This window comes from Schistocerca nitens, chromosome 2 (assembly GCF_023898315.1).
Source record: "Schistocerca nitens isolate TAMUIC-IGC-003100 chromosome 2, iqSchNite1.1, whole genome shotgun sequence".
Taxonomy (NCBI): domain Eukaryota; kingdom Metazoa; phylum Arthropoda; class Insecta; order Orthoptera; family Acrididae; genus Schistocerca; species Schistocerca nitens.
In genome coordinates this window covers 434031642-434045295 of record NC_064615.1, presented here as the reverse complement: position 1 = coordinate 434045295, position 13654 = coordinate 434031642, and the positions used below count along the sequence as shown (strand labels likewise).

At 39.0% G+C, this 13654-nt stretch overlaps 1 protein-coding gene across 3 annotated transcripts in view; it reads right to left on the bottom strand.

Annotated features, from left to right (window-relative positions):
• Positions 1-2678: 2678 nt before the first annotated feature.
• LOC126236302 (E3 ubiquitin-protein ligase Hakai) overlaps positions 2679-13654 on the bottom strand; it is a 60518-nt gene continuing 49542 nt past the window's right edge. The window contains exons 5-6 of one of the 3 annotated variants that reach the window (XM_049945502.1): positions 12140-12328; positions 2679-4140 (exon numbers count right to left, since the gene is read on the bottom strand). In XM_049945502.1, the coding sequence (XP_049801459.1) occupies positions 3520-4140; positions 12140-12328 (810 nt within the window). In that variant the 3' untranslated portion in view covers positions 2679-3519. The remainder of the gene's footprint in view (positions 4141-12139; positions 12329-13654) is intronic. The other 2 variants (XM_049945501.1, XM_049945500.1) reach the window with 2 other exon arrangements.

Genomic DNA, 13654 nt, shown 5'->3' with positions numbered 1-13654 from the left:
CAAAAACATGGTAAGGTAATGATGCCCAAGCTGTGTTGTAAAAGAAGCTCTGTAATCCTGGGATTGAACAGGAAAGAGATCAAACTCATGACTGGACTGATGACCGGCCATGGGAATTTTAAAAAAAAAAAAAAAAACACCTACACACAATGGGTATAATGGAAGAGGACCCTAAATGTAGGATCTGTGATAAGAGTGAAGAAACAGCATCACAATTAATCTTCGAATGCAGGGCATTGGACAGTAAAAGATACAGAATCTTCGGGACAACTAGACATGAAGAAATTGTGTCTAACAAAAAAACTGGTAGAGGGACTCCTTGCACTATTTAAGGGCACTGGTTGGATTTACTAGATCTACAGGGAACAATACCACACAATAAACTTCGTTTCGGTGCAGGCAGTGGTGGGTTAGACCTACCGTATTTACTCGAATCTAAGCCGCACTCAAATCTAAGCTGCACCTGAAAAATGAGACTCGAAATCAAGGAAAAAAATTTTCCCAAATTTAAGCCGCACCTGAAATTTGAGACTTGAAATTCAAGGGGAGAGAAAAGTTTTAGACCACACCTCCAAACTGAAACAAAGTTGGTCGATTGTAACATGAGACACAATTTAGGTCGAATGAATGACGATACAGCTACAGTAGTTTGGTTAAAGTCGTAAGCTTAACAGTTAAGCTTTACCAAGTAGCCATTGCTATGTGTCAGGTGCTCCGTCCGTATTTGTACGGGTACCCTTCCTTTTTCACGTGCTTCGTCTGGTTTGAATCGATTGCTTATTTTGCTTTTATCTGATAAGTGCCATTCTCTTTGTTATAGGTGTTTACATCACTCTAAGCTGAAACTGCATTATTGTACTGCGTCATGCATTGTTTGTCGCTTTCTGATAATGAGTGTTTACAACCTGTCGCAGCTCGCGGCATGGCTCGCTTGCTTTTGTGCGTGCTACCGTGTGTGGGGGGGGGGGGGTGAGAGAGAGAGAGAGAGAGAGAGAGAGAGAGAGAGAGAGAGAGAGAGAGAGAGAGAGAGGGGAATTGTTTCATAGGCAAAACAATGGCAAGAGACTACTATTTGTTGTTACTTACACTGCTGCTTTCTTTGATAATGATCAACAAGAATCAAATAATAGACTGCATATGATAGATGATGTTCTGAACGAGAGTTTAGCGAAAATTTTTCTCTGTTTCAAAATCTTTGCAGACGCCTCTTTAGTACATTACATTCTGCACAGGAATTAGAGTCATCTTAGATTTAAAAATCTAGTAAGTTGCCGTGCTTCATTTCTGACTATCACTATTCAGCATAAGAATACTACGAATATAAACAAGACATGATATGTATATTCTTCCACGTTTGCTGTTGTCTCACTCTAGTTTCGTAGTTTATTAGGTAGACAGGATTTAAATGAGATAGCAGCAAACATTCTTCTACCTTTTCTTTTAATTTATTTACTGACGCAGAGGTTTTGGTGCCAGTATTTATCTTTGTGCCTGCAAAGCATGCCTGTGTAGCACTACATGCCGAAGTTAGTTGTGGCAGCACCTACCAACATTTTTCAAAACTTCCGCTTACTTTGCACTCGATTCTAAGCCACAGGAGGATTTTTGGATTACAAAAACCGGGAAAAAAGTGCGACTTAGATTCGTTAATACGGTAAGCTGTTTTAGCTTCCCTGTTAAAATCAAGTCATGTGCCATACAATGACATAATTTTGCACATATATTCAATGCTATAATATATGAACACTGTCTGCAAAATGTGTCATCAACAAAAGTGGTATTAAAGAAGTAACAAGCTAAAACATATTGCCTGATGTGACAGTCTTACTGCATCAACAGTGAATATGTAGTAAGCAATAAACTTTTTTCCTTTCATCATTTTGTGGGGATTATAAACGAGAAAAAATTTTTTTAATGGTCTGAAATTACATGTAAAGTTTGTTGCAAGTCTCTAAGTGCTCTTGTTCTCAAATACTTGGTTAGTGAACACAGTAGTAGTAGCTACACACAATACAATATGTGCATTATATAACAAATAGTGTGGAAGCATGGATTAAACACACTGAAAACTGTTTAAGCATGGTACCATAAAAATGGTGCTCTTGTGGGTTAGCACTTTATTCAAATGAACCCTTCAATTCAGTTCAACTACACATCTCATAGATATTAACTGAAAAACATATTTGCCCTATTTTAAGAAAAGGAGAGGAAAGAAATGGAAGTAACTGCATGTATTATAGAAAAAAGTGCCAACAAAAAAGTGGAATTTATGAAACTTTAGCCATCAAGAAACTGAATCAGTTGACAGAGAAAATATGTTATCCACTGTTGAGTAGTATAATTTGTTCGTGGAAGAGAAGTTCAGGTCAGACATTGATCTGAAAATGAGTGCCAATAAGTCACATGACTTCAGGTACACACATACCATACCATGAGGTAGTATTATCCTTTTAGTTAATTATTCATTATCTTAACATCCACATGGGGTTTTTCCTTCCACAGAAGAATACCATTTTTTGTTACATATTTATATATATATAAATAAGTTATCTTTAAAATTCTATAAATTGCACACTATAATATAATCAGTAGTAAAAAATCGGTGCCAACAATTCAAAGAAATCAAATTAGTTAAATTAGGAGAGTACATGAAATGTTTTACAATTATTATGAGAACAACATGAACATTCCCGCAGCAGCACCACCACCACCACCACCACCACCACCACCACCACCACCCTGGCATTAAAAAGTTGTCAATAACTAGAGAGCAGTAATTTTCACAAACGGCAACAGGAAACATTAATCAAAACAGTAGAATGTTGATTGACTTACGTGAATGAAGGTGATTTTTAACACAATACAGATCATCGATGTAGAACTAGAAATTAAATGACACAAAATCCTATTCTATTCATGTAAACTCATTGACACCATCTCATTAATTACCTAGCATCAGATCACCATTCAGTGCCTACTAATGTGACTTGTGTGTTTTCCAGTTGCATGTTAACATGATAAAAGACAAAAATTTTTCAAAATCAATCTGTATTTCTGTTCTGAACTTTTTAGCAAGTGATAAATAATTCAGGCATAATATCTTGACTGCTACAAGTTTTCAAACTTAATAATAGCGCTTGAGATATTAGATACAAAATTTACTTACAATGTAGAAAGTATTTTGCACAGGAAAATTATTTTTTAGTTGCACAAACTGTTCATAGAAAAGGCCACTGCACATTTTACAACAATCATTACCAAATTGTAATAACTAAATATCAATAATCTTTTCACCAAAGACTGTCAATATAAAATGTTCTTTAATTACTTCGCGGAGGCTGAATGGTATTTTTACAGTTCGCCAACCATACAAAAGATAAGCTTCTCTAATGAACAAACATTTGCTAAAAATTTTAATTTTTTTAAAATTTGTCTATAGTTCTTGTCAGCTTCTAACACTGATTATCAGACTGTGTCTACAGTTCTTTTTCAAAATCAGTGAAAGAAAATCCACAGTCTTCATCTGTAAAAGGCTGGATTGCTCGGTGGATGCTGCCATTGCTGAGGTGGTGGGGCTCCATATGGTTGAACTACTTGTTGTTCTTGGTACTGAGGAGCCCTCACAGCAGCTGCTGCAGCAGCTGCAGCTGCTGCCGCAGCAGCAGCAGCAGTACCTTGAGGAACAGCACCTTGTCCACCATACTGTGCCACAGGTGCTGCTTGGTAGCCTGGTGGTGCTTGGTAATAACTGGGTTGTGGAGGAGGAACGGAATATGGTGTATATTGTGGTGGTGGTGCTTGTGTGTAATGGTGGTAAGGTGCTGAAGGTGGGGGATCAACAATAACAGGTGGTGGAGCAGTCGAGTCTTGTATTGGTACTGTGATGAGATTAGTACGCATTGTGGGGGGTGGGTTGGAAGTAAACATTATGGGTGGCCTGTGAGATGGTGGGGGAGCAAAGGGTGGTGGTGGAGGAGGTGGAGGTGAGCGCTGTAAACGGGGATCATGCTTCATGCGAGGTGGGGGAGCAGCTGTTGTAGGTAACGGTTCTGGTTTATTATTGCTACCAGTTGTTACAACAAGAGGAAACTGTGGCGGGTCCTGGACAGACACTGCTATGTGCCTGTGATTTATGTGTGCCTGCAAAAAAACAGTTGTAAGTCTGAATAATTGAGGAATGTGTTACACAGTAAATTAAAATTAAAATAGCAGATTAAGTAGTGCAATCACAGAAAAAATTTGACAGTAAGTGACTCAAATGAGCATATCATTTGAATTTAGGACTCATTTTAATGTTACATTTTTAAATTCTTTTTATCAGTTAATTTTTGTCATGAACATGAATATACATGAGAGAACAATAAATAATAGCAAATTTCCATAGCCAATGAATTCAAATTTCCATTGTTTCCATGTATTTACAGTTCTGATGGGGTAAACAATTTCAAAGTATTCATAAATTTAGCAAGTGATTCCAAAATCCATAAAGAATTTCTATCCTTCACCAGAGTGAGCAATGTAGAGTGAGAATTCACTCTGTAAACAATCCCCTGGGCCATTGCTAAGTCGTGTCTCCACAATATCCTTTCTCTCAGGTGTCTTAGTCCCACAAGGTATGCAGGAAAACTTTTACCAAGTTTGGAATACAGGGGATGAGGTACTGGCACAATTAAAGCCATGAGGGCAGATCGTGAGTTATGCTTGGATAGCTCAGTTGGTAGAGCACATGTCCATGAGAAGCAAAGGCCCCAGGTTCGAGTCATAGTCCAACAAACAGTTGAAGGTATGATTAAAAAAATTCCTACTTGCAGATGACAGTGGTTTCATCGTGAAATGTAATGTAAATATGGTAGTACATAGCATTTGCTTGTAGCTTCCAGAAAAGGTGACAGATTGACACTTAAGGTGATGAAATAATATATTTTAAATTCTTATGACAGACGTTGAATGAAAAGTTCTCTCAGAAGTAGGGCATTTATGAACTTGTGCAGAAACTAAGTGGTGATGTATCTCTTGTAAGAACAATCTCTCTCTCTCTGACAGAAACTTGAAAAAGCTTTTTTACTTAGCATACTTTGGCTCTAATATATTTTATGGTATAAAAATATTTCTAGCCAATTACTGAGTATTCACAAAGATTGTTCTAGGGCCAGAAAAGGGCAACTGTAATGATCTGTGATGTTTTGCAAACTCTGTGCAGTCTGCTGTTCAAATGTACCAGAATTCTAACAACTGGAAGACTGGGGTCGAACGCTGTATTTTTTTTAACTGGTTATTGCCAAAGACAACTCATCTAGTTTATGAAAGTTTGTTGTAAGGTGTCTGCTCTATCATTTTCAACAGTTAACAAATGAATTGTTCAAATCAAACATGACTGTACTACTTTGAATATCATTTGTGTGTATGTAGGATGTCCCAAACTTCCACCACAGATGAAAACACAAAGTAAATGTGTAGTTTGGTATTTGACAACTGGTGACTGCGAAGGGAATGTGCATGACAAGTGTCACATTTGTTGACTGTTGACCAAAAGTAAATGAGGAAACAAATTTTCCAGCAACATTTGGACATTTTAAACTATATTGAATTGTTTTAAGTGTCAAATTGTTACCTCAAATGAAACACAGGTGCACCGTTTCACAACAGAAACAAAAACAACAGTCAAAACAGTTTGTCGAAGTTTGAAGCCTTGCTTAAAAAAGGAAAGTTTAATTTCATCTGCATGACAATTGTTTCCTGGGATGCAAAACGGTTTCTTCATTGCAAAGTGCAGAATAATAACCAGTGAATACATAGAAAGATTGAAGATTTCATCAAGTCAGCTATCCCTAAATTTATGGAAATTTGTGTCTGGGAAACATTTTGAGTCCAATGGACACTGTTATTTTGATAACGTTCCATGACCATGCGTTAGCAGAGGAATCTACTCCCTGGAGAAATTTTGAAGAAAGACAGTTGATAAAACACGGAAAAATGTTAAACAATATATGCACCTTGTCCTCATACTACAAGAGATACCAGTGGTGGAGAGACACAGGTGATTTTTTGGATCCCAAAAGTCTTGCCAAAAACAAACACCCAGAAAAGTGGCCATGTGTGTGTGAGTTTTCTACTTCTGAAGAAGGACTTTGTCCAAAAGCAGAAATACTTTTAGTATTCTCTTTCATTGTCCAATCAAACTATGTGGTTCCTGACAAGTTTTCATGTCTCAAACACCTGTGATGTATATATGCAGACTGAAGCAATGAATAAAAATTTGTACCAAGGCTGGAATTTGAACCCTGATCTCCTGCTGATTAGGCAGATGCACTAAGCACTACCCCACCCTGACAAATTGGCTTTGCACAACTGCACAGACTACCCTATTACACAACCCGTCTCAATCCCAATTCCCATTCACACATCAACTCACTTGGTACTCCTCCTAAACTCCAGCAGCATTGCGAGGGCTCTCTAACAGCATTGGAATCGCACCTCAGCATTGAATGAAATGGGAGATATTGCCTGTGACCCAGGTATAGGAGCTACATCCACATCTACATCGATACTCTGTGCCTGGCAGAGGGTTCATCAAACCACCTTGACAATAATTCTCTATTATTCCACTCTCGAACAGTGGGCAGAAAAAACGAACACATGTAGCTTTCCATGCAAGTGTTGATTTCCCTTATTTTATTATCATTTCTCCATATGTAGGTCAGCACCAACAAAATATTTTTGCATCTGGAGAAAGATGGTGATTGAAATTTTGTGAGAAGATGTCACTGCAATGAGAAGCGCCTTTGTTTTAATAATGACGACCCCAAATCCTGTATCATGCCAGTGACACTCTCTCCCCTATTTTGTGACAATATAAGATGTTCTACTCTTCTTTGAACTTTCTTAGTGTACTCTGTTAATTCTATCTGGCAAGGACCCCACACTGCGCAGCAGTACTCCACAAGATGACAGACAAGCGTAGTGTAGCCAGTCTTTTTAGTAGAGCTGTTGCATCTCCTAAGTGTTCTGCCAATAAACCATCACCTTTGGTTCACCTTTTCTACAATATTTTCTGTGTGTTCTTTCTTTAAGTTGTTCGTTATTGTACTTCTAAATATTTAGTTGAATTTAGGCCTTTACAATTGACTGATTTATCATGTAACTGAAGTTTACTGGATTTCTTTCAGCACACTTTTTGTTATTTAGGGTCAATTGTCAATTTACGCACCATACACATACATTTTCTACATCGGTTTGCAATTTTTTATGATCTTCTGATGACTTTACTCGACAATAAACAATCTAAGACAGCTGCTCACAATGTCTCCTGAACCATTTACATAGATAAGGAACAGCAGAAGGCCTATAACACAACCTTGGGGAATGACAGAAACCACTTCCGTTTTACTCGATGGTATTCCATGAATTACTATGAACTGTGACCTCTCCAATAGGAAATCACAAGTCTAGTCGCGTAATTGAGATATATTCCATAAGCTCACAATTTGATAACAAGATGCTTATGAGGTACAGTGCCAAAAGCCTTCTGGAAACCTAGAAGTATGGCATCAATCTGAAATCATTTGTCTGTAGCACTCAACAATTCACGTGAGTAAAGAGATAGTTGTGTTTCACAAGAACAATGTTTTCTGAATCCGTGCTGACTGTGTGACTATAGACCTTCCTCTTCGGGGTAATTCGTAACGTTTGAACGCAATATATTTTCCAAAATTCTGTAGCATATCAGCCCTAATGATATGGGCTTTTAATTTGCCTTCCTTGAATATTTGTGTGACCTGTGCACTTGGGTACGGATCTTTTGAAGAGCGAGCAGTTTTAAATGTTTGTTAAGCGTGGAGCTATTGCATCATCCACTCTGAAAGGAACCTAACTGGTGTAAGTCTGCACTGGAAGACTTATTTTTATTAAGTGATTTCAGTTGCTTCACTACTCTGACAATATCTATTTCAAGTTACTCACATTGGCAGCTGTTCTTGACTTGAATTCTGTCTTCTTTGGTGAAGGAATTTTGGAAGGTCTGTGTTTAGTAACTTTACTTTGGCAGCACTGCCATCAATAGTATTTCCATTGCTACTGCACAGCAAAGGCATGGATTGTGTCTTGCCGCTAGCATATTTTACATCTGACCATAATCACTCTGGATTTTCCACCCGGTTTCGAGACAAAGTTTCATTGTGGAAACTATTATAAGCATCTCGCATTGAAGTCCATGCTAAATTTCACGTTTCTGTACCATATCGCCACTCTTGGGGATTTTGTGTTTGTTTAAATTTGGCATGCTTTTTTTGTTGTTTCTGTAACAGTGTTATGACCTCTTTTGTGTACCACGGGGGATCAGCTCTGCAATTTTGTTAATTTATTTGGTATAAATCTCTCAATTATGTCAATACTATTTCTTTGAATTCAAATAACATCTGGTCTACACTTACACTGTTGATCTGGAAAGAGTGGATGCCGTCTCTTAGTAAAGCGCCAGGCAAATTTTTATCTGCTTTGCTGAATAGGAACATTTTTCATTTAGTTTTGGAGGATTTAGGAGTTAGGGTATTCACTCTCATTACAACAACTCTGGGTTTAGTAATTCCTGTATCCGTTTTGATGCTCGTTATTAACTCAGGATTATTTGTTGTTAAGAGGTCAAGTATGTTTCCACAACCGTTTACTATTCAAGCGGGCTCATGAACTAACTGCTTGAAATAATTTTAAGAGAATGCATTTAGCACAATTTTGGATGATATTTTAAGCATACCTCCAGATTTAAACAAGTATATTTGCCAACATATCGTGGGTAAAGCGAAGTCACCACCACAAATTATAATTGTGTGAGCCAGGTATGTGTTTGAAATTAAACTCAAGTTTTCTTTGAACCTTTCAGCAATTGTATCATCTGAGTTGGCAGGTCAGTAAAAGGATCCAATCACTATTTTATTCCGGTTGCCAATACTAATTCACAGGAACTATTTACTTCAATTTCGCTACAAGATAAACTACTTTTAACAGCATCAAACACGCCACTGCCAACTGTGTTTAGCATATCCTTTCTGAACACCATTAGGTTCTTCACAGCAATTTTGGCTGAACTGCAATTTTGGCTGAACTTCTCTCTGGCTGTAGCCAGCTTTCAGTGCCTATAGTGACTTGAGCATCAGCGCTTTCTATTAGTGCTTGGAGCACTGGTACTTCCCCAACACAGGTACGACAATTTGCAACTGTTATACTGATGGCGCCTAGATCTATGTTTTTCGTGTTGGACCTGCAGCTTTCGAGATTGAAACCCATTTTGTGTTTCCCTGAGACCCTCTAACCTAAAAATCTGTAAAGCCCACACCACACAGCTCTGCTACATGTGTAGCCATCTACTGCATGTAATGGACTCCTGGCCCATTTAGCAGAACCCAAAACCCCACCACCCTTTGGAGTAAGTCAAGGAATCTTCAGCCTACATGTTTGCAAAACCATCTGAGCCTCTGATTCAGACCCTCCACTCAGCTCTGTGCCAGAGGTCCACAATTGGTCCTGTTGATTATGCTGCAAATGGTGAGTTCTGCTTTCATCTCTGACAGGCGTTACCACTCCAGTTAGCAGCTCGAAACCAGAGAATCTCTCCTGATCCAAAGAGACACACATCATTGATACCGATGTGAGTCTCCACCTGCAGTCTGCTGCACCCTGTGCACTTCATGGAACCTGGAAGGACCCATTCCACCACATATGCACAGAGAGTGCACAATCGCTTTCTTCCCCACCTTGGCCCCCATGTCCCTCAGGGGTTCTATAACGCGCCTAACATTGGAGCTCCCAACTGCCAATAATTCCACCCCCTGTGATTGCCCATATACTGCAGGCTGAGAGGTTTCCTCTGAAACTGCATCTGGCTTAGGGACTGTGTCAGCCACAGACAGCATCTGGAACCTGTTTGTCAGAAAAACTGGGGACGCCTTACATTTGGCCCCTGGGGAAGTCATTAACCACCTGCCATGCCATGAGGCGACCTTCCACTCGATCATGGGTGAGGAGAGCAAGCAGTAACTGGACTGGCCCCTGGTGTGGACCAGTTGGTGGACTTCTGAGTCATGCTGGACGTCCACTGAATCCCCAAGGGCAGCCCACAACAGTGATGCCCGGCCCATCCACTTGCAGCTTCAAGCTGTGTAACTGAAGCCTGGAGCTGAGAGCGAAGTGTCACCAACTTGGCTCGCATCAGCAAACAGCAATCACAGTCCCTATCCATATTAAAGACTGTGGAAAACTAAATTACACAGACAAACGAAGGACTACTGACATGTGCTACAGAACTCTGTTATAAACACTGATGAAAATAAAAGAACTGTGTCTAATAAATCAGATTTACATGCAGAGATTCATAAACTTAACAACCAAAACACTAGGTGAGACTAAATAATTTGCTCCTGGTTAGTAACCTGTAATATGCCACAAAATCAGTTTACATTCCAACACAAACAAAAAAGCAGAAACTGTGTCTATTAATTATTAAATAAACACATAGAAATCCAAAAACAAAACTAACAAAGCACACAGATGACACTACACAATTCGCACCTGGTTAGGAACTCTTAAAAGTCACAAAATCTGTTACTTCCCTATTGCTGCTTGTGTCTCTGCCAACTGGTGCTTTAATCAATGAAACTACACTGAAGAGCCAAAGAAACTGGTACACCTACCTAATATCATGTAGGGCCCCTGCGAGTATGTAGAAGTGCCACAACACGATGTGCATTGAACTTGACTGATGTCTGAAGTAGTGCTGGAGGGAACTGACATCATGAATCCTGGAGGGCTGCCTATAAATCGGTGGATATCTCTTCTGAACAGCACATTGCAAGGCATCCCAGATATGCTCAATAATGTTCATGTCACGGGTGTTTGGTGGTCAGCAGAAGTGTTTAAACTCACAACAGTTTAAACACTCTGTAGCACTTCTGGATGTGTGGGGTGTCGCATTGTCCTGCTGGAATTGCCCAAGTTCGTCGGAATGCATAATGGACATGAATGGATGCAGGTGATCAGACAGGATGCTTACGTATGAGTCACCTGTCAGAACTGTATCTAGATGTATTAGGGTCCCATATCACTCCACCTGCATACGCCCTACATCATTTCAGAGCTCCCACCAGCTTGAACAGTCTCCTGCTGACCTGCAGGATTCCTGGATTCATGAGGTTGTCTCCATGCCTATACAAAGGCGAGGCATAAAGCTTTGTGTCATGCAGTCATCAAGGGTACACAAATGGGCCTTTGGCTCTGAAACCCCATATCGATGTTGTTTCGTTGAATGATTCACACGATGACTCTTGTTTATGGCCCAGCATCGAAATCTGCAGTAATTAGCAGAAGGGTTACACTTATGTCACGTTGAATGATTCTCTTCAGTTGCTGTTGGTCCTGTTCTTGCAGAATCTTTTTCCGACCACAGCAACATCAGAAATTTGGTGTTTTACCGGATTCCTGATATTCATGGTACACTCGTTAAATGGTCATTCGGAAAAATCCCCACATCATTGCTATCTCAGAGACGCTGTGTCCCATCACTCATGTGCCGACTATAACACCACTTTCAAACTCACTTAAATCTTGATAACCTGCCATTGTAGCAGCCGTAACCAATCTAACAACTTTGCTAGACACTATTTGTCTTAGATAGGTGTTACCGACAGCAGCATCGTATTCTGCCTGTTTACACATCCCTGTATTAGAATATGTATGCCTATACCAGTTTCTTTGGCACTTCAGTGTATATGGTTCTGGAGACCTTTTCATGTCTCGCATACCTGTGATGTATATATGCAGACTGAAGCGACGAATGATGTTCTGTACCAAGTGGGTTGAGGTGTGAATGGGAGTTTGGATCGAGGAGGGAGGTGTGCTAGGGTAATCTGTGCAAAACCACTGCCCCAGGGTGGAACACTGATTAGCGCATTTGCCTAGTGCACTGCAGACTCCCGGCGTTGGTACAAATTTTCATTCTTCGCTTCAATCTGCACATACACATATGTTTTCTTGTGCCTGTCTGTGGCTCAATGCCTCCACTGTGTGGTGTGCAGCAATCTCTCCCATCCACATTGTTGACAATGGATCATTATTTGCAGAAATTTAGCAGCTCAATTAACCAGAAACTTACCTGCAGATCACGTTGTGAAAGATATGTTCTTCTGCAACCCGTGTTTCCATAGCGCGTACCACCATGTGTGCACATAAAAACAGTTCCCAGACCTGTCTGCTCAACTCTGGTTACTTTTTCCATACAACGTGGACAGACTTTGTCCTCGCGCTTTGCACAGGATAGGCAGAAAACATGCTTGCATGGTATCTGTTGTAGAAAAATAATGAATTATTATGCCCAACTTAGAAAAGAGAAACAGGATTCTGGAAATCAGTATTTCAAGCATCAAGTAAATATTTTTCTTTCTATCAGATATCTCTGCTATAATAGCCAAAGTGCAATAAAAATATAACCTCTCTCTCACCACAAGAAACTAAGCTAATTTCAAACCAAACAACAGTTTATATTGATGCTATACTGAAGTGCAGTGTGAGAAACTTTAATCACCAACAGCCATTTTTTTATTTAAAGAAAATAGAAAAGAAACGTGGGTGGGCACACACACGCACACACACACACACACACACACACACACACACACACACACACACTCTTCAAACTCAGCAACATGTGACCAATAAATTTAAAACTGGTAGTAAAATATCTGATTTGAGACCAATAAAAAATGGGATTTTTTTTATGAGAGCAGCAAGGATTTATTTATCTGATATAGAGAAACCTATTTGAGTACAATCATATAAAATTAAAGTAACCACATCACAAGACCTGAAATAAATTAAAAGATAATTATTTACTGGGTTATTCTGATTTTACGATCTTTTCTGTGTTTGTTGTTGACTACATTATGCATCAATTTGCAACATACCAGTTTATTTGTGGATACAAGAGCACAATTTTGTATTCTGAATTTTAATTTCAATGATTACCTGTTTCTGTGTATCATCTGAATGTGATTAAATGATAGCCACTCAATGACATTATTTACTTCAAACCTATTCGATACAGCCCCAGCTTTGGGAAAACAGACCGTAACATAGGCCAAATTCATAGTACATTAAAGGTAGTAACTGAAAGAATTGTACTCAACTTGCTTTCTCATACAATTTTAGACATTGATCTTCTCTTTATATGAGAGAACAATTAAACTAAGAATATTAATTATTAGCTGTGCCAAGCATGCCTTGCAATACCTCACACATACAGGTACTCACATACAGAACAGACATATTGACGTGTACAAAAAATAAAGGAAAGACTATGATTTTTTATGGATTACATAAAATTTGAAAAAGTTTATGCAAGTTTTTTAGGAAATACAGAATTTTTGGTCTTTCTGTATTCTGAGGAATCAACTTTTTTGGCTAGCAGATCATGTAACACATAATTGCCCATGTGAGAAGTATGAATTTTCCAGACTTAAACAGAACACTTGAAGCAAATGACCTTGCACCTTATTAATGGACTCTGAGAATGAAAGGCAAACAGGGAATTGCAGTCATTTGAAATCAAATGGCACATCAATAGGAATGACAGGAATATGTGGAATGAGTACATCATCTCCTTTTGACTTCC